The sequence below is a fragment of the Salmo trutta genome, chromosome 1 (genome assembly GCF_901001165.1).
Source record: "Salmo trutta chromosome 1, fSalTru1.1, whole genome shotgun sequence".
Classification (NCBI taxonomy): domain Eukaryota; kingdom Metazoa; phylum Chordata; class Actinopteri; order Salmoniformes; family Salmonidae; genus Salmo; species Salmo trutta.
This window is the reverse complement of record NC_042957.1, coordinates 14,210,060-14,232,194: the sequence shown is the minus strand read 5'-3', so window position 1 is coordinate 14,232,194 and position 22,135 is coordinate 14,210,060. Positions and strand designations below refer to the sequence as shown.

The following is a 22,135-nucleotide window of genomic DNA, read 5'->3' as shown; positions in this document are numbered from 1 at the left end:
TACCGTAATCTTCATTCAGCGGGAAAGGATGAGACGGAAAAGAGAACATCTGCCTAAAATAATTAGCTTCCTCTTTTAAAATATAATTCGGAGAATCATAGATGACTCCGTCTTCAGTAACAAGTTTCTGCAAATTCTTTTTGTTAGCGTTCCTGTATTGGAGATTCAGGAAGAATTTTGTGCATTTTTCTCCATATTCCATCCAGTTTGCTTTATTTTTATAATAGATTACATTAGATCGTTCTTGAATAAGTTCCTCAAGTTCTTTTTGTTTTTCCTCTAACTTATTTTGTATCTCTGTAGTATCGTTTTTATTGCTATCTACCTGTACTATTAGTTCATGGATTTCCCTTGGTAGTCTTGTCTCTTTACCCAGAAAATGCTGATGAATATTGATTTGAATGACCTCTGAAGGTACATTTAAAGGTATCCCAAACACCAAGGGTATTTGCTGAACCTATATTATACTGGAAAAATTCTATTATAAATGATTTTGTCTTAATTAAAAATAAGTTGTCCTCCAGTAAACTTTGATTAAATTTCCAATATCCCCATCCACGTGGAAAATCTATAAGAGTTATGTGAATGCCAATTAGATGATGATCCGATCACATTCTGTCTCCTATTAAAACTTTTTTAACCTTTGATGCAAGAGAGAAAGAGACAAGAAAGTAGTCAAGACGACTAGCTTGATTAAGTCTCCTCCATGTATATCTCACTAGGTCAGGGTTTTTTAGTCTCCAAATATCCACTATTTCTAATGTGTCCATAATATTTGTGATTACCTTAAGGGCACAGTGATAATAGTTTGTAGAGTGATTACCTTTACGGTCCATTGAGGTACTTAACACTGTGTTATAGTCTCCTACCATAATGATTTCATCATTTGTTGCTTGTAAGTTCAATAAATTGGTATAAATCTTTTCGAAGAAGTATGGATCATCCTGATTTGGACTATATAGATGAGCCAAATCTCTTTTTCGTCCACTTTTATATTGTCATGATGTAGCTTTCTTTGGGTATATCGTGCCTTCCCCCTCTCTCTCTCTCCTACACCCAGGCTGCTGTTATCTCAGGTCATAAATTCCTGGAGGAGATTCTCTCCTCATGTCCAGAGTATAAGAGAGACTGAGTTTTCATAGAGAGAACAAAGGAATTTCTTCCACATCACAGATCTTGAGAACTGAACAATATTCATGTTCTGGAGAATGTATAAACGGTCGGTGATGTAGCCAGCTACGAACTGGTCCACTTTGTACAATTTTGTGAAACTCATGAGAGACAATACAGCCACATTACCATAACTATGTTTATACAAGGGTCTCAGTTGTGAGGCTTGCATCTAATTGTTGTATAAAATGAATGACAAAGATGAAACTATTTGTGAAATTGTGTAATGTGATTTTAAACTGTTTAATGAAGGAAACTCCAACTCCCTTTGGAGTTTAACTAAATCATTGGCCCGCCCCATGAGCACAGACATTGATCTGGCGTCATGGGACAGGCCCTTTCTGCTCTTCCGAATATAACCCCCACCTTAGGAATTTATCTTCAGACCTGCTTACCTCGATAACCACGAGAGGACTAAGGTTTCAGACCAGTACCTCATCACAGAGGGAGTTAAGGTTTTAGTAGATTGCTGAATATTTTATTAACCATACCACATGGTTAAACTCTGAGACTATCGATCCGACAGAATAAGAGCTACTCTTCGATACTAATTACTAGTCTGCAGCTAGAAATTAAGTACCCGTGAATGCGAAGGTCGACAACCGCCGAAACATCTATTCTATAACAATTTTGCTGAATGTTACTCTGAACTATCCATTCTAACCATGGCAGAGAGAGAGAGGGCGGACAAACTCTCCAACAGAAACTAACTTTCCAACAGAGATCCCGACAACACACTGAGCTTAAATATATATATTGATTGCAATTATTCCCGAATGAATGAGCAAAGGATTAGCATTTCAATTGTTATGATTATCAACTTATCTTTCTCGCCATTCTAAGTCCCTTTGTCTAACAAGCCGCCATGCCGGTTTAGCCACTAGGGCACATTCCCTTGTCATTTCCTTGTAACCATATCTACTTGTTTGTTTGTGTGTGCATTTCTGTGATTATTTAGTTAGTTAATAAATAAATAAATGATTGAGACAATTGATGTATGGATGATTCATAGTGAAGACTGGGATAACCAACAATGTACAACGCTTGGAATGAGACTAACGTGAGGTAAAGAATAATTCACTAATTAGAAGACTAATTGATCAGATATTAAAATATCTGAAAGTTATATTAGGAAAATTATAACTTTGTAATCTGAATATTTTCCTTGGTGCCCCAACTTCCTAGTTAATTACATCAACCTGATTAGTTAATCACATAATAATAATTACAGAGAATTGATTTGATAAACTAAACAGTCTTCAGTTTAATGATGCCAAAGACATGACAATATTCAAAAAGATCCAAAAAAACTTCCTTGCGATTCATTCCTGACTATTTGTTAATTAATATCATCACACCTTTTGAGTTCCTTTGTCCATGACAGAACATGATTTCACCACCCCATTCCTTTTCCCACAAAACTTCATCTAAGGATGTAGAGTGAGTTTCCTGTAAACAGTATATGTTATATTCCTTTTCTTTTAGCCATGTAAAGACTGATCTTTTTTATAATCTGCTAAACCATTACAATTATAACTGGCTATACTTATTTCTGCCTTACCATAACTAGATATTATTCTCAGTCTAAATTGACCATAATTAGAGCTTGTACTGCCATCAGAGGTATTATGACGGTCAAAATTAGAGCTTTCAAATGTCTGATATTTAGAATTCAAGAAATAGGTTCCAGCAATATTTGTTTTATTCCCTTGCCTGTTTGCCTGTGAGCTAATGCCACAGATGTTAGAAAATTGAGACAAGACATTACGTGTGAAGTAAATCTGAGTAGGTTGATGTGTATGATATTGGATGTGATTTAGTGAGAGTGTGTACGATGCCTGTATAAGAGTAAGACTATAATGTGTGATGTCCAAATAAATAATACCTTCACCAATTTGCATGGTTGAGTGTCTATGTGTGTAGCATCTAGTGTGTATAGCCTTAATAATCATGATGATAATTGTAATCCATATCGTATCACCGTTATAGTTGTATCATAATTACCTTTAACATCATTGAAAAACACATCCCAGCATTTCCATAGCAATTGATGTTTCACATGATCATGAAAGAGACCTTGCATTACTCTAGAGACGGCTTCACTACAGTACAAATGTATTCCATACAATATGTTATTATTCCCCAATGCCCCTATTCTGATATCTTCCCCTTGCTTGTTGTAAACATATATAAACTTGTAGACAAATACATAAAAAGATAGACAAACAAGAAACATATTAAATTATAAAACAGTTCTCGACAATAGAGAGAGAAGAGAAAAGAGAGTGAGAGAAGAGAGCGAGATCAGGTGTGCGTGTGTATGTATAAGTCCGAATGTGTAAGCGAGCATGTAACGGGAAACTGTTGAGCGTGAAAAACCTAGCAACGTTGCAGTTCTTGACACAAACCGGTGCGCCTTGCACCTACTACCATACCCCATTCAAAGGCACTTGCATCTTTTGTCTTCACCCTCTGAATGACATACATACACAATCCAAGTCTCAACTGTCTCAAGGCTTAAAAATCCTTCTTTAACTTGTCTCCTCCCTTGATCTACACTGATTGAAGTGGATTTAACAGGTGACATCAATAGGGGATCATACCTTACACCTAAATTCACCTGGTCAGTCTATGTCATGGAAAGAGCAGGTGTTCTTAATGTTTGTACACACAGAGAAACTCACACACACTTTATGTCAAACACACTGTGCATCTACCACAGAACATGTTAAACACACAACCCCTCAGCCTTAAAGAGACACACACAGACAGCAGAACAGTCCTCTAAAGCAGAGTAATATTCATGTGCAGCCAAAAGAAGAGCTCAAACAGACAGGAACATCTTGTCGGACATAGTTTGGAGATAACTCAAAAAAACAACCCTACCCCCATCCTCATGATACTCCTCCCCCCTTTCTCTCTCCTTCCTCCCTACGCCTGGCACAATAAGACAGAGGGAGGAGGGAGGAGTAGGACAAGCTTGGTAACCCAACCCCCCCACCTCATCTGACTCCAGGCACAGGGAGGGGCTCTGGAGAGTCCTTTGTGTTTGGAGGAGGACCAAGCTGTTGGTCCCACACACACACACACACACACACACACACACACACACACACACACACACACACACACACACACACTTCCCTCTCTGCCAACATGCATTCTGGGAGAGAACGGTAGCTAGGCAGCAGCTGTGGGGTATGGCTTTAGTATGCAAATCCCCAGGGGGAGTGAAGAAAGGGCCCCCACCAGCCCCCAGAGGGGGGAGGGGGACAGGACAGGTGAGCTAAATGGAATTTCATTAAAAGAGCCAGAGGGAATACTAGGGGTGGGTATTGGAACAGAACAGAACATGATAGAACAGAACAGGATAGAACAGAACAGGCCAGAACAGAACAGGCCAGAACAGAACAGAACAGGTAAGATCAGAACAGGCTTCGTTTTCAGTGGATATCTTAAATGTATAAGGACAAGGGGTGTATAAGAGACTGTGGGTCATGATTGTGTCATGACGTGGCCCTTTCTGGGTATAGATGGTGGCATCTCCCCCCCCCCTCCCCTCTGTCCTACACCAGGTTTTGTTATCTCAGGTCATAAATTCCTGGAGAAGACTCTCTCTCCCTGGTCATGCAGAAAGAGACACATAGAGAGAACAAAGGATTTCACATGGCGAACTCCTAAATCCCCAAAATGGGGATTTGATACAAAATGTCCACTTGTGAGAAGGTGGGAAAGGTTTGTGGACACTTAAGGGGCGGGTGTGTTTAATTTGGTGACCTCAGAGAGGACAGGAAACACACGTAACTATATCTCTGAATATATTAATTTCTCAATTATGGGGTTTGCATCTAATTCTTGTATAAAATGAGTAAAGATTAAACTATTTGTGAAATGATGTAATATGATGTTAAACCTTTAATGTGAAAGAATTGTATTCCCTTTAAAGTTTAACTAAGTCATTGGCCCGCCCCCGTGAGCACAGACATGATCTGGCGTCATGGAACGGCCTTTTCTACTGTTATGAATAAAACTCCTCCTGAGGAAATCCTCTTCAGACTAAGCAAACCCACAGCGTGAGCTGTGATTGCGAATAGCTATTGTATTCCTAACCATACCACGTGGAGCATGGGCTGCACGGCTGGAAATGGTTAAACTCTGAGACTATCGATCCCTACAGAATAAGAGCAAATCTTAGATACTAATTACTAGTCTGCAGCTAGAAATTGTCAACCTGGGATGCGAAGACCGACAACCGCCGAAAGATCTATCTATGAGAACATTTCTGAATGGTACTCTGAAGTATCCATTCTAACCATGAAAGACTTTGATATTCAGGGAAGCAGAGAGAGAGAGACGCTCGGACGAACTCTCCAACAGACAGACAGACGATTCCAACAGAGATCACGACGACACACTGGGCGTAAATATATATTGATTGCAATTAATTCCCAAAAGAGTGAGCGTTCATGTGCAAAGGATTAGCATTTCAATTAATATAATTATCAACTGTGTAGTGTCTTTTCCGCCCTCTTCAGTCCACACCCACTTCCCTTTGTCCACCAAGCCGTCATATCGGCTTAGCCCACTAGGGAACCTCCCCTATCATTTCCTTGTAACCTTAACTGTTGTTTGTTTATGCATTTCTGTGATTAGTTAGTTAGTTAGTAAATAAATGATTAAGACAATTGGTGTATGGATGATTCATAGTAAAGGCTGGGTTCGTGCAGATAACCAACAATTTACGACGTTTGGAATGAAAATAACGTGAGGTAAAGAATAATTCATTAATTAGAAGACTAATTGATCAGATATTAAAATATCTGAAGAGTTATATTAGGAAAAGTATAACTTTGTAATCGGAAGATTTTCCTTGGTGCCCCGACTTCCTAGTTAATTACATTTACATGATTAGTTTAATCACGTAATAATATTTACAGAGAATTGATTTAATAAAATAACAGTCTTCACTTTAATGATGCTTTAAAGACACAACAATTGTTTTGGGTCATGAGAAATGTGATTTATTAAACAACGGGAAGTTGTGTGACTGAACATAACCTATATTAACTTAACCTATAATAACAAAACCTATATTAACATAACCTATAACCTTTATTAACTTCACCTATATTAACTTCACCTATATTAACATAACCTATAACCTTTATTAACTTCACCTATATTAACTTCACCTATAACCTTTTTTAAATTAACCTACAGTTGAAGTTGGAAGTTTACATACACCTTAGCCAAATACATTTAAACTCAGTTCTTCACAATTCCTGATCACCACTTTATTTTAATAATGTGGAATGTCAGAATAATATTAGAGAAGGATTATTTATTTCAGCTTTTATATCTTTCATCACATTCCCAGTGGGTCAGAAGTTTACATACACTCACTTAGTATTTGGTAGCATTGCCTTTAAATTGTTTAACTTGGGTCAAACGTTTCGGATAGCCTTCCACAAGCTTCCCACAATAAGTTGGATGAATTTTGGCCCATTCCTCTTGACAGTGCTGGTGTAAGTGAGTCAGGTTTGCAGGCCCCCTTGCTCGCACATGCTTTTTCAGTTCTGCCCACAAATTTTCAATAGGATTGAGGTCAGGGCTTTGTGATTGCCACTCCAACACCTTGACTTTGTTGTCCTTAAGCCATTTTGTCACAACTTTGGAAGTATGCTTGGGGTCAATGTCCATTTGGAAGACCCTTTTGCGACCAAGCTTTAACTTCCTGACTGATGTCTTGAGATGTTGCTTCAATATAGCCACATAATTTTCCTTAATCATGATGCAATCTATTTTGGGAAGTGCACCAGACCCTCCGGCAGCAAAGCACCCCCACAACATGATGCTGCCACCCACGTGCTTCACGGTTGGGATGATGTTCTTCGGCATGCAAGCCTCCCCCGTTTTCCTCCAAACATAACGATGGTCATTATGGTCAAACAGTTCTATTTTTGTTTCATCAGACCAGAGGACATTTCTCCAAAAAGTACGATCTTTGTTCCCATGTGCAGTTGCAAATCTTAGTCTGGCTTTTTTATGATGGTTTTGGAGCAGTGGCTCCTTCCTTGCTGAGTGGCCTTTCAGGTTATGTCGATATAGGACTCATTTTATTGTGGATATAGGTACTTGGTACCTGTTTCCTCCAGCATCATCACAAGGTCCTTTGCTGTTGTTCTGGGTTTGATTTTCACTTTTCGCACCAAAGTACGTTCATCTCTAGGAGACAGAACGCATCTCCTTCCTGAGCGGTATGACGGCTGCGTGGTCCCATGGTGTTTATACTTGCATACTATTGTTTGTACAGATGAACATGGTACCTTCAGGCATTTGGAAATTGTTTCCAAGGATGAACCAGACTTGTGGAGGTCTAACATTTTTTTTCTGAGATCTTGGCGGATTTCTTTTGATTTTGCCATGATGTCAAGCAAAAAGGCACTGAGTTTGAAGGTAGGCCTTGAAATACATCCACAGGTACACCTCCAATTGACTCAAGTGATGTCAATTAGCCTATCACAAGCTTCTAAAGCCATTACATAATTTTCTGGAATTTTCCAAGCTGTTTAAAGGCACAGTCAACTTAGTGTATGTAAACTTCTGACCCACTGGAATTGTGGAACAGTGAATTATTAGTGAAATAATCTGTCTGTAAACAATTGTTGGAAAAATTACTTGTGACAGGCACAAAGTAGATGTCCTAACCGACTTGCCAAAACTATAGTTTGTTAACAAGAAATTTGAGGAGTGGTTGAAAAACGAGTTTTAATGACTCCAACCGAAGTGTATGTAAACTTCCGACTTCAACTGTATATTAACTTCATCTATATTAACTTCACCTATATTAACTTAACCTATAACCTTTATTAACTTAACCTATAACCTTTATTAACTTAACCTATATTAACTTAACCTTTATTAATGTCACCTATATTAACATAACCTATATTAATTTAACCTTTATTAACTTCACCTATATTAATTTAACCTTTATTAACTTCACCTATATTAACATAACCTATTGTCACGTCCTGACCAGTAATAGGGGTTATTTGTTATTGTAGTTTGGTCAGGACGTGGCAGGGGGTATTTGTTTTATGTGGTTCGGGGTGGTTGTGTGTTTAGTGGGGTGTTTGAGTTATTATTCCGGGTTTTGGGCAATGTTCTATGTTTATGTATTTCTATGTTTAGTATAGTCATTTGTATTTCTATGTTTAGGTAATTGGGGGTTGGACTCTCAATTGGAGGCAGGTGTTTTCTTGTTGCCTATGATTGAGGGTCCTATAAATAGGTATGTGTTTGTGTTGGTGTTTTGTGGGAGATTGTGCTGTGTATAGCTTTGTGCCTTACCGGCCTGTTATTAGTCGTTGTGTTTTTGTTGTGTACGTGTTTATTTTGGTTTACCTTCTTTGTCCGTTGAAATAAAAGAAGATGAGTGCACATTTCCCCGCTGCGTCTTGGTCCGCTTTACCCTACGACAACCGTGACACCTATATTAATTTAACCTTTATTAACTTCACCTATATTAACATAACCTATATTAACATAACCCATATTAACTTCACCTATATTAACTTCACCTATATTAACTTAACCTTTATTAACTTAACCTATAACCTATATTAACATCACCTATATTAACTTCACCTATATTAACATAACCCATATTAACTTCACCTATATTAACTTAACCTTTATTAACTTAACCTTTATTAACTTAACCTATAACCTTTATTAATTTAACCTATAACCTTTAATAACTTAACCTATATTAACATCACCTATATTAACTTCACCTATATTAACATAACCTATATTCAGTCTCCAAGAAAGAGAATTACACCGCAGCACTATTCATTACACACACACACACACACACACACACACACACACACACACACACACACACACTTATGACTAAGATAGGAGGCACATCCACCAGTCATTCATCATCACCATAGCTTAGCCTACATACTGTATTACACCATCATGATGTATAAATGTAGATCCAGTAGACAAGATCTCATTTCTGTTCAGTCTGGGCTGCCTCCCAGACGCCTGGCTGTATTTAAAGGGATTAGGACGGCTGTTAGGCTTGCTGATTCCCACACAAAGCAACCACATCACATTTACATCCAGACAGCTTTTGTAAATGCCTTGTACATATCAAATGCAATATTTCTGCTTTCAGATTTTCTATCCACCATATCATAAATGTGGTGACGTTGATGTGTCATTTTATTATGGTTTAGCGACTGTTGGAACGTGAGGCACAGACATCTGAGATGACTGACATCATCTGGACAAAATAATGAATGAATTCAACCTTCACATACAGTTTTTTAGTGTAGAAATGCAGTTGTTTTGTGTGCTTCCCAGCAAGTCAAACTCGCCTGGAAAAAAATATTTTACTGCATTAAATTGGAATATCAAATGCCATGCGTCCTCATCACCAGGGAAAGGACATTACTTTGTGTAGGTTTGATCACTTTCTACTGTATCTGTACTAGTCTGGTTCATTCTGTTGTTTCTGTGTCTTTCAGTAGACTGGTTCACGTACACACCTGTCAACAACATATCATCAACCTCTCAAATCAATCATGAACTGATCCATCAACCTGTCAAATCAATCATGAACTGATCCATCAACCTGTCAAATCAATCATGAACTGATCCATCAACCTGTCAAATCAATCATGAACTGATCCATCAACCTGTCAAATCAATCATGAACTGATCCATCAACCTGTCAAATCAATCATGAACTGATCCATCAACCTGTCAAATCAATTATGAACTGATCCATCAACCTGTCAAATCAATTATGAACTGATCCATCAACCTGTCAAATCAATCATGAACTGATCCATCAACCTGTCAAATCAATCATGAACTGATCCATCAATCTGTCAAATCAATCATGAACTGATCCATCAACCTGTCAAATCAATCAAGAACTGATCCATCAACCTGTCAAATCAATCAAGAACTGATCCATCAACCTGTCAAATCAATCATGAACTGATCCATCAACCTGTCAAATCAATCATGAACTGATCCATCAACCTGTCAAATCAATAATTTCTGAATAGAAGGCCCTGAGGTCCCTCACTGTAAAGGGGGAAGAACAACAGATTTAGGGCAGTTTCGTGGAAAATCTGCAAAAAAAAGGTCATTTCCAATTTAGCAGACATACAGTATGTACTGTATGGCGTGAATGCATTCTCTGCGAATGCGTGAACATCGCCTTTAAATTTCAATCACACTATAGTCCGTTACTTCGGCAATACGGTTTGAATCCAAACCTTAGAGCGTATTATAGGATCTCTGTGGGAATAACTTCCTTTATAGTGACCAATCTGTCTGTTACACCAAACCGGCAGCATTCCTTTTCATTAAACCAACATCTTATGACACACCTGGCATCATCTTCTTAAACAAATCTTTTAGATCAAGCCAGCAGGCAAAAACATCATCCACATGTATCTGCTCTGTATAGAATAAAACAGGGTGCCAGTCTCCAGTCTGGTGACATGCATTAACTCATTAGAGCCATGTTATGGTGTGTTACCAAGACAAGACAAGACAAGACAAGACAAGACAAGACAAGACAAGACAAGACAAGACAAGACAAGACAAGACAAGACAAGACAAGACAAGACAAGACAAGACAAGACAAGACAAGACAAGACAAGACAAGACAAGACCAGACAAGACCAGACAAGACCAGACAAGACCAGACAAGACCAGACCAGACCAGACAAGACCAGACAAGACCAGACAAGACCAGACAAGACCAGACAAGACCAGACCAGACCAGACCAGACCAGACCAGACCAGACCAGACCAGACCAGACCAGACCAGACCAGACCAGACCAGACCAGACCAGACCAGACCAGACCAGACAAGACAAGACAAGACAAGACAAGACAAGACAAGACAAGACAAGACAAGACAAGACAAGACAAGACAAGACAAGACAAGACAAGACAAGACAAGACAAGACAAGACAAGACAAGACAAGACAAGACAAGACAAGACAAGACAAGACAAGACAAGACAAGACAAGACAAGACAAGACAAGACAAGACAAGACAAGACAAGACAAGACAAGACAAGACAAGACAAGACAAGACAAGACCAGACCAGACCAGACCAGACCAGACCAGACCAGACCAGACCAGACCAGACCAGACCAGACCAGACCAGACCAGACCAGACCAGACCAGACAATACAGAACATACAGAACATACAGAACATACAGACCATACAGAACATACAGAACATACAGAACATACAGAACATACAGAGACAGGACAGAGACAGGACAGATAGACAGAAAGGATAGAGAGACAGACAGGACAGACCGAGACAGGACAGACAAACAGACAGGACAGCGACTCCTTCATCCTCCTTTCTCTCTCCCTCTTCATCCACTCTCTCCCTCCCTCTTCCTCCTCTCTCCCCCTCTCCTCTCTTCCCTCCCTCTTCCTCCTTCCTTCCTTTCCACGTCTCTGCTCAATTCTCTACATTACTACCCTAACTGCCATGGCAACGGCTGATGCACCAACGGCCGGAGGGACTAGTTTAAGGGTGGGCCATGGTGTGTTCAGCAGAGGTCAGAGGGTGGCGAGCGGGGACCACCTCCTGAAAGCCACAGAAAGCCTGCTCCTTTGTTAAAAACTCAATTGGGACCTGTTTCCCAGGCAACCATGCAGTGTATCTCGCATGGGGGAAGGGGAGGGAGTGAAAGACAAAAGACTGAGATACGGAAGAGGAGAGAGAAGGATAGGCCACCTCCTCCTTCAGATAGCCTGTCATTCACATAAGTGTTAAAAATAACACACACACAAGTTGTTGTTTAGCCAGAGAGTGAGATAGAGAGATAGAGAGATTGCAAAATAATATTACATTTGTAATGTCTTTATTCTTCTGGAACTGTAATGTTTACTGTACATTTTTATTGTTTATTTTACTTTTGTTTATTATCTAGTTCACTTGCTTTGGCAATGTAAACATATGTTTCCCATGCCAATAAAGCCCTTAAATTGAAAATTGAATTTTGAGAGAGAGAGAGAGAGAGAGAGAGAGAGAGAGAGAGAGAGAGAGAGAGAGAGAGAGAGAGAGAGAGAGAGAGAGAGAGAGAGAGAGAGAGAGAGAGAGAGAGAGAGAGAGAGAGAGAGAGACTCCATTCAGCTTAGCGTTATAAGCAGTGTATTTGACACTGTTTTATGAGGGTTTGGGTCAGATTGAGCTGAGTTTATCAAACCATGACATGGAACATATATTCCGCGCTAGCTACTAGCTATATGTTATCTGCACACTGTGCATGTCTGTCTGACGGTCATCAGAGACCACAGTCTTTTACATGGATTCACAGCGAATGGGTGTGTAAACCTTATCTGTAGAGGATACAAATGTATGTAAAATAAGGGCATAAGGGTATTAAATGGGAATGAAAATAATTCATAATTATATTCAACTATTATTTGTTCATTATTGCTACATGACCGTTTCATAAATACAGAAAGTATTACATTCAGTCAGCTATACTGTATATTCCACCAAACATTCAATCATCTAATGGTAAAGGCTAGCCAATACAAGACAAACAGAAAACTAGAATCAGCCACCATCCATCCCTATGGCCCCCATACTTGATGGTTATACCACCATTACCAGATTTCTGGCACACTCTAAAAATGCTGGGTTGTTAGGATGTCCCAACTGCTGGGTTGTTAGGATGTCCCAACTGCTGGGTTGTTTGGATGTCCCAACTGCTGGGTTGTTAGGATGTCCCAACTGCTGGGTTGTTAGGATGTCCCAACTGCTGGGTTGTTAGGATGTCCCAACTGCTGGGTTGTTTGGATGTCCCAACTGCTGGGTTGTTAGGATGTCCCAACTGCTGGGTTGTTTGGATGTCCCAACTGCTGGGTTGTTTGGTTGTCCCAACTGCTGGGTTGTTAGGATGTCCCAACTGCTGGGTTGTTAGGATGTCCCAACTGCTGGGTTGTTAGGATGTCCCAACTGCTGGGTTGTTTGGATGTCCCAACTGCTGGGTTGTTAGGATGTCCCAACTGCTGGGTTGTTAGGATGTCCCAACTGCTGGGTTGTTTGGATGTCCCAACTGCTGGGTTGTTAGGATGTCCCAACTGCTGGGTTGTTAGGATGTCCCAACTGCTGGGTTGTTTGGTTGTCCCAACTGCTGGGTTGTTAGGATGTCCCAACTGCTGGGTTGTTAGGATGTCCCAACTGCTGGGTTGTTAGGATGTCCCAACTGCTGGGTTGTTTGGATGTCCCAACTGCTGGGTTGTTAGGATGACCCAACTGCTGGGTTGTTAGGATGACCCAACTGCTGGGTTGTTAGGATGTCCCAACTGCTGGGTTGTTAGGATGTCCCAACTGCTGGGTTGTCAGGATGTCCCAACTGCTGGGTTGTTTGGATGTCCCAACTGCTGGGTTGTTAGGATGTCCCAACTGCTGGGTTGTTAGGATGTCCCAACTGCTGGGTTGTTTGGATGTCCCAACTGCTGGGTTGTTTGTACAACTGACTAGGTATCCCCTTTTCCTCAAGAGCCTATGTATATCCCAATGTTGGGATAGTTACCACTTTGTTACAATATGTAAATAATAATGATGTTAATTTTATATTAAAATATGTAACGTGCAAAAATAATCAAGGAAAATTTAAATTTGCAGTCGACAAACTTGGATAGGGGGCAGTATTTTCACCTCCGGATGAAAATTGTGCCCAAAGTAAACCGCCTGTTACTCGGGCCCGGAAGCTAGGATATGCATATAATTGCTAGATTTGGATAGAAAATACTAAAATATTGTCTGTGAGTATAACAGAACTGATATGGCAAGCGAAACCCCGAGGACAAACCATCCAGGGGGAAAAAAATTGAGGTCATTGGATTTTCCAATGGGTTTCTATGGGATACCCTTATTATTAGGAACCTGGTTGCAGTTCCTATGGCTTCCACTAGATGTCAACAGTCTTTAGAAATTGTTCGATGTTTTTCTTTTGAGAAATGAAGAAGTAGTCCTATTTATTGTAAGTGTCACTCCAGGTGGACTCTACTGTTTTGGTGCGCGTGAACTGGAGCGCGCCTCATGTTGTTTTTATCCGGTATTAGAAACAGTTTATTCCGTCTTAAATTTGATCGATTATTTACGTTTTAGGGTACCTGAGGTTGGATTAGGAACGTGGTTTGAAATGTTTGGACCAAGTTTACAGGTAACTTATTAGATACTTTGTATGCATGTTGAAACCGGTGTATTTCTGAATCAAATGCGCCAAATAAATGGACATTTTTGGGACAAAGAAGGACATTATCGAACAAAAGGACCATTTGTGATGTTTCTGGGACATTTTGGAGTGCCAATAGAAGACGATCTTCAAAGGTAAGGCATTAATTATATCGCTATTTCTGACTTTTGTGGCGCACCTGCCTGGTTGAAATATGATTTTCATGTGTTTGTATGCGGGGCGCTGTCCTCAGATAATCGCATGGTTTGCTTTCGCCGTAAAGCCTTTTTGAAATCTGACACAGCGGCTGGATTAACAAGAAGTTAAGCTTTATTTTGATGAATAACACATATATTTTCAAGAATGTTAAATATTTGAATTTGGTATTTTTGAATTTCGTGCTCTGCAGTTTCACCAGATGTTGGCCAGGTGGGACGCTACCGCCCCACCTGCCCATAAGAAGTTTTAACATTATGAACTCTGACATGTTGCCAAAAAAAGTGATCTGAAAACCACGCCCCTAATAGAACATGCCTCCTGGAAATAACCTGTGGATTACATTTAAAAAGACCCAGCTGCTGGGTCAGCTCCGCATGAAAGTGAATAAAAAGCCAACTGATGGTTAAATTAACCTATGTTTGGGTAATCCAAACAACCCAACATGTTGGGTTATTTACGCATGTGTTCTGGCCAATATTTACCCAGTACTGGGTTACCGAATAACCCAAATTGGGTTGTTTTTATCCCAACATTTTTTAGAGTGCATGTTTACATCACTATGTAATCTATCTATCTCCTTTCTCTGTTCTACCCATGCCAGTCAGATCTACCACAGAGTCTCACTGACTGACTGACTGACTGATTATTTATTTTGAGAGACACTTTTTGGTCCAAAATGGTCAGCTACCGAAGAGCCAAAAACCAAAAGGCAAAATGAAAGACACTATATTTGAGGATGGTTTATTAAATGAGGGTTGGGGGCTGTAGACACAGAGTGTTCTCCACCAGAGACAAGTGCTAGCCAGTGATGGTACTAATGTCCCAGCCATGAAGGTTTTTAAAGAAATACCACTTCAGAGGGGTTTCTCTCCAGACAGGGATGAAAGGAAGCCATTTGTTCTCATCCAAGTCACAATTTCTCCATGCTATAAGACATTAAATACATAAAAAATGAATCATCATTATCATGGCTATTGAGTGGATCTAATTCCCTTTCAAATCAACCGTCAATCCTCATTTGACTTTTCTCTTCCTAAAGGCTCTGGTGTTCTCCCATCGACCAGTCGGCCATGCCGAAGCTAGTAGACAACATGGTGTGTTCATCATCTACTGGGATTCATGTGTTTTCCAAACATCAAACTAGCTTTTGAATGCGCTAACAGAGACATGCTTGTGTGAAAGCATGTCTAATCAAACTGAACAGTTGTGTCTAACCAAAAGCCTCTAGTGTACATTCAAACAAAACAAGTGTAAAAACCATGGGCTGAAAGACAACAGTGAAGATTCACTCACCTGGCTTGTAATATAGTAGTTACAAAAGTTGGTTGGTTCATAGGGAACTAGGGCCGTTTTTGTACTTTGTAAATTTATGCTAGTCATTTTAAGGACAAATACGATGACTGCTATGGGTTATGAATCACAACCGACTAAACCCCTCTAACCTTGGTTGGGATCTCAGGAATATTTTGGGAATGCTATAGGGAATGGCATCATGGGAATGTGGTGGGATATTTAAAAGGGATAAGCTGGGTTGATTCAGAGCAGATGTGATGTAGTGTGATGCCTCTATCTCCTGAGGCTAGGGCACATTTAGAGCAGAGGTTAGTTACATAAGCTCCACATCCCTCACCCTCACCCCCCCCCCTGTCTCTCTCTCTCTCTCTCTCTGCTTCATCATAGTACACTACTAATAGAATAGGATCAGATGGGCGGGCAGAGCTCAGCATTTAGCATCAGCCCCTCTGAAATGGGCAGGGCTGGGCAGGGAGAGATGGGTAGTGGTGGAGAGTTGGGTTGGGAGGCATGGGGAATTGGGTGGATGGATCAAGTGGATGGATGTATCAGATGGATGGATGGGTCAGATTGATGGATATATATGCTAAATGACTTAAATGTAAATGTAAATGTAAATGTATATGAATGGATAGATGGATAGATTGATGGATGGGGGGATGTATGGATGGATCAGATGGGGAATGGATGGATGGATCAGATGGATCAGATGGGGAATGGATGGATGGATCAGATGGATGGATGGATGGATGGATGGATGGATGGGTGGATCAGATGGGGAATGGATGGATGGATGGATAGATAGATCAGATGGATGGATGGATGGATGGATCAGATGGATTAGATGGGGAATGGATGGATGGATCAGATGGATGGATGGATGGATGGATGGATGGATGGATGGGTCAGATGGATGGTTGGATCAGATGGGGAATGGATGGATGGATGGATGGATAGATAGATCAGATGGATGGATGGATGGATCAGATGGATTAGATGGGGGAATGGATGGACCAGATGGATGGATGTATGGATGGATGTATGAGATGGATGTGGGGATAGCAAGGCAAGGAAGCAAACCTGTAAAGTACTGGATAGATTAAATATGCATACCACTAGGATCAGATTTTTTAAACATTTTATTTCACCTTTATTTAACCAGGTAGGCTAGTTGAGAACAAGTTCTCATTTACAACTTTTTTTCATTTACAAAAGATGAACCTAAGAGGCAATGCATCTGTTCTCTGATTGAGTTCATATGCCAACAATCAACAATCAAGCCGGTTACATAAAATGGGGTTCATAGTCTTTAAAGCAGATATGACTTGAAATCGTCTCTAGTTGCTGTTGGCCTGTCTCCCACAACAGAAACAGCAGGTTGCTGGTGGCCTGTCTGTCACAACAGAAACAGCAGGTTGCTGGTGGCCTGTCTGTCACAACAGAAACAGCAGGTTGCTGGTGGCCTGTCTGTCACAACAGAAACAGCAGGTTGCTGGTGGCCTGTCTGTCGAAACAGAAACAGCAGGTTGCTGTTGTTATGTCTGTCGAAACAGAAACAGCAGATTGCTGGTGGCCTGTCTGTCACAACAGAAACAGCAGGTTGCTGGTGGCCTGTCTGTCACAACAGAAACAGCAGGTTGCTGGTGGCCTGTCTGTCACAACAGAAACAGCAGGTTGCTGGTGGCCTGTCTGTCACAACAGAAACAGCAGGTTGCTGGTGGCCTGTCTGTCACAACAGAAACAGCAGGTTGCTGGTGGCCTGTCTCCCACAACAGAAACAGCAGGTTGCTGGTGGCCTGTCTCCCACAACAGAAACAGCAGGTTGCTGGTGGCCTGTCTGTCAGAACAGAAACAGCAGGTTGCTGGTGGCCTGTCTCCCACAACAGAAACAGCAGGTTGCTGGTGGCCTGTCTCCCACAACAGAAACAGCAGGTTGCTGGTGGCCTGTCTGTCAGAACAGAAACAGCAGGTTGCTGGTGGCCTGTCTCCCACAACAGAAACAGCAGGTTTCTGAGAGGAACCATTTAAAGTTGCAGCTGACTACTAGACCAGCACGCAATTCACTTCACAGCCTCACTTAATAGTTGATGGTTTTAAAAATGGTCTCAAAATAAATGTTAAAAGTTAATTTATCCCATAATGTTTTGGTAATACGCTCTCAGTCCCCTGGGTTAGAGGGGACTGAACGTAGGCTACCGCTTTGACATGATCAACAATGATTACCAGTTACCCATGGCAGCGCTGTCTGCTACTGTTACCATGTCCATGGGGCAGACTGACAGACCACTGAGTCTGGCACAGATAAGGACAGTACAGTTACAGTCTCTTCATCCAGACACACAGTACTCCTCAAGCACTTGATTAAACCCAGCAGCAATAATCTTACTATCCCAACTAAATGCCTGAAATGAGAGAGAGAGAGAGAGAGAGAGAGAGAGAGAGAGAGAGAGAGAGAGAGAGAGAGCGATGAAAAACAGTGAGTCAGTGTTTACCTCCATGGCGAGCGCGGCGGTCTGCTGGTCGTAGTGGTTGAGGTGGTTGGGCATGAAGGTGGAGTTATAGGGCAGCCCCTGACACAGACGCAGGGTGATAGGTTCACAGGTGAACATGCTGTGGCTCCCAGCTGCAGACTCCATGGGGATGGCCTCCACCACCACCGCTGGAGCCATCAGCATGGACACACACAGCACCCACAGCAGCTCCATGGTCCTCGCAGGCTGGTGCACGGACAGGGACAGGGTTAGGGAAGAACCCAGGCTGCGGACAGGGACAGGCTGAATCATCAGCCTCATTCACAAAGCAGAAGGTCGGTGACGGAGAGCTAATGGTTGGGATACAGGTAAGTGGTGATCAGGGGAGAGACTGAGCAAGTTCCTGATCTCAGAGTGTACCAGTCTGTGTGTGTAAAAAGATGGCCGCCATGGCTGAGGCTGACTGTCTCCATCACCCTCTTGAATCATAATCACCTGAGCATGAGGCCTGGCTTTGGGTTGTCTGACCACAGGAGTCCCCTTCTCACCACATACACACTTTATAAACAATGATTTAGATCAGAGAGTGGATCCCTGCAATAGGTGTAGATGTCAAGGGATCTGGGGCAAAAATAGACAGAAACAATTAAGTACATTGTAGCCTGAATAATACCTGATTCCAAATGTCAATAATTGCACTCGATCTGACTAAAATTAGTTATACATCTTTGCACAATATTTTAAGAGGCTCTTTACAAAAAAGTATCCATTATTGTCCTTTCGTGACAATTAGAATATGGTATGTGGATATAGAATAAATTCATTAGTAAAATTTGTACACTAATTCTATCTATGTAGTAACAGTAGGCTACCATAATAGTCAGTGCTTTACTTGGGCCGGAGCTGTCCAGAGCGCCATACCAGCACTTCACAGTTTTGGGGAATTGTGTACCAGCTCCTCTATAAAACAAAGTAGACTATCGCCAGCCCAGGTTTACAGACTGAGGCAAAAAAGGTTGATCAAAGCAGAATGAAGGCGGGATCTGCATTAAATAGCAATGGGGAGTAGGCATTCATTTCCTGATGATGCTTTGTTCAAGTTTATTTACCGCTAATCTGTGAATCTGTTTGCCAACCTGAATGCGCATGGTCCGCTGTTCCGAACTGTCAAATGAGGGTTTGTAAAGTCATGAAAAGATTATGGAAATGTGTTGAAATATTTTTGTTAATAAAATTCATGAAGGCATACAATTGTAATAGTATCAATCATTTAAAGATCTACATATCAGCCATTATCGAAATGACCCTTTAGTGATTGTATGTGTGTGTGCCAGTGAGAGTGGGCCGTTGCCCGAGGAGAGAGAGCGCGACATTTCAACAGCAGGTATAAAATAATGGCAAACTAAACAGCCAATTCAAAACATAACTTGTAGCAGTTATCACGCTAGTTAACCATAGCTAACTAAGCATTGATGTGGTTGTGGCCTTTCCACCGGCACTAAATAAATCTGCACCATTGGAAAGCTATGATTCCCCTCCATTAAACCGTAGCCATGTAATTACGAAAACGTACAAAATATTCTAAGAATAAACTAATTGACAAATAACTTGCTGTGCATAGATCTCCCCTGAAACATGAACATTTGAACCTTATAAACATGTCTAGATAGATACCTTGCTTTGAAGTAGCCAACCGTCTCCATTTGATCCCTGATTCATTGAATGAGGGAATTATTTTATAAAGACAAAAGTATTTGGTTCTAATGTTGCAACATGTTATATCAAGGGTGTCAATCATCCTCCAGGACAGCTCATGTGTGTGCAGCCCAAACATGAAACCGCCCAACAGGACCTCACATGCATGCGGAGGACCTTGATAAACAGACGTGGGTGTTTCAGGGATGGATCAAAAGACAAAGCTGCATGGGATCAGACACAGCAGCCTCCCAGTGTCAATAATGCTTACGTTTCGTGTAGGCTGTAGTGATAGTCATGAACAGTTGGTTAAAAGTCAGGGAAAATGTGTATGAACCGTTAACAGTGAATGATCAGAGGTCTCTGTCATAATTGAATTTGTGAACTTCAGTGAACATTGTTTAATGGACCGACATAGAAAAAGACAGCAGCACTTCTTTCATCCCAAATCAAGCACTTATAATAACACAGTTATAGCACAGAAATGTGCATTATATCTTGTCTCTGTGAATATGCACACACGCTGTAGGAAGATAATTATTCCCAAAAGCTCTTTTCCACAGCATTCTTTACTACCGCTACCATCCCATTATTACTAAAGAACAGCCAACTGATCATGCACTTTCAAATATGACACGTAAGATGACCAAAATGTTAACACAATATGTGATATAAAAAAAATGTACCGGTAGTGTAGTCAAATTACCGTGCGTAATAGCATTTACTCACGCCTTCGGCTGGCTTTTCGTGCATTACATGCTTATAACAATGTTACAAAACTACCGGTAGACACAACAGTGATGACATAAAAGTGTAGTCTAACCATAACCCTAACCCACCGACAACGCGTAATGGCCAAACCAATATGATCCATTCCGACAAATAAAATGTCATGAAGCAGAACAAAAGATGACGGTTGAGCTTCTTCATCTCAACTGATGTTTAATGTATGAAGGCTAGTCTACATAAACTGAATCACTACAGGCGTATCCCGATGGTAAGTTGTTACCACCATCCCGCCAGCTGTATTGGCAATAAATGTGTTTGCAATAAACACAATATTTAGGCGAGTGACAGAAAATATAATCAAATAAGGTTTACCTTTCTCTCGGTAGTTTTTTTTCTACGTGTAGGGGTTTTCGCCGCTCTCCTCTCCTCTCCTACCAGGTTTACTAATGCGATAATGTTGTCGGAGAGGGAGAGCGCGCATTAAACACGGACGCGCCAATTGAAACCAATGCCTTTTCTATCTTGCAGTAGTTGTGTGTAGCCCTATGAATATGTTCTAATATATACGCTAGCCAACGGAAAACAAAATACTATTTCAGTTTTGAAATTACAAAATTACTTTTTGAATTGGTTTTACACATTTATGTGACCCACTGAAGGCCTATAACTGGAATAAAATAAAAACTATGTGGATAACATATCTCTATTTTTTACGTTTTTATTTTATTCCAGGAAGAGGCCTTTAGTGGGGCACACACACGTGTAAATAGTATAAACTATGACTTCATATTGCAACACGATGAACATGCATGCGGCTCCTTGTGTGTGAGTGTGTGTGGATTGTATTTCGGTCTGTGGCAACAGCGCCACCCTTGTGTGTCAAGCGGTGTTTGTGCCGCTCATGTCATTGCTCTTGACGACGCAAAGCGGCGACGGTGACAGGACTGGATAGAAAGGGGGAGGTGAAGCCTAGGCAGGGACGCTGCCAGGGATTTTGGGCCCCATGAAAAGATATCACATTGGGCCTCACCACCACAGGCCACACAAACCCTGCGCAATTGCTGTAACCACACACCTCCAGAACCCAATCGACCCAATCGACCCATTCAAAGCTTCTAATAACTCTACCTTCGCAGGCTTGCAACTCTCTTGTAGTCCAATATTTACTGTATGATATTTACTGACAGTGAGCTGTGAAAATATAACACTGTGCAGACATGCATGCAACATTCTGCATACAGTGGAATTCACTATTTGATGCAAGACTGATACCCTCTATAAGAAATGTGCTAAAGGCCATC

The 22,135-nt window shown here is 41.0% G+C and overlaps 1 protein-coding gene across 3 annotated transcripts in view; it reads right to left on the bottom strand.

Moving 5' to 3' along the window:
• LOC115167114 (frizzled-3-like) overlaps positions 1-21,322 on the bottom strand; it is a 44,594-nt gene extending 23,272 nt beyond the window's left edge. For 2 of the 3 annotated variants that reach the window (XM_029721256.1, XM_029721422.1), the window contains exons 1-3: positions 21,207-21,322; positions 18,906-19,031; positions 18,432-18,760 (exon numbers count right to left, since the gene is read on the bottom strand). In XM_029721256.1, the coding sequence (XP_029577116.1) occupies positions 18,432-18,731 (300 nt within the window). In that variant the 5' untranslated portion in view covers positions 18,732-18,760; positions 18,906-19,031; positions 21,207-21,322. Of the gene's footprint in view, positions 1-18,431; positions 18,761-18,905; positions 19,032-19,282; positions 19,612-21,206 lie in introns of those variants that run through there. The other variant, XM_029721346.1, reaches the window with a different exon arrangement.
• Positions 21,323-22,135: the final 813 nt, after the last annotated feature.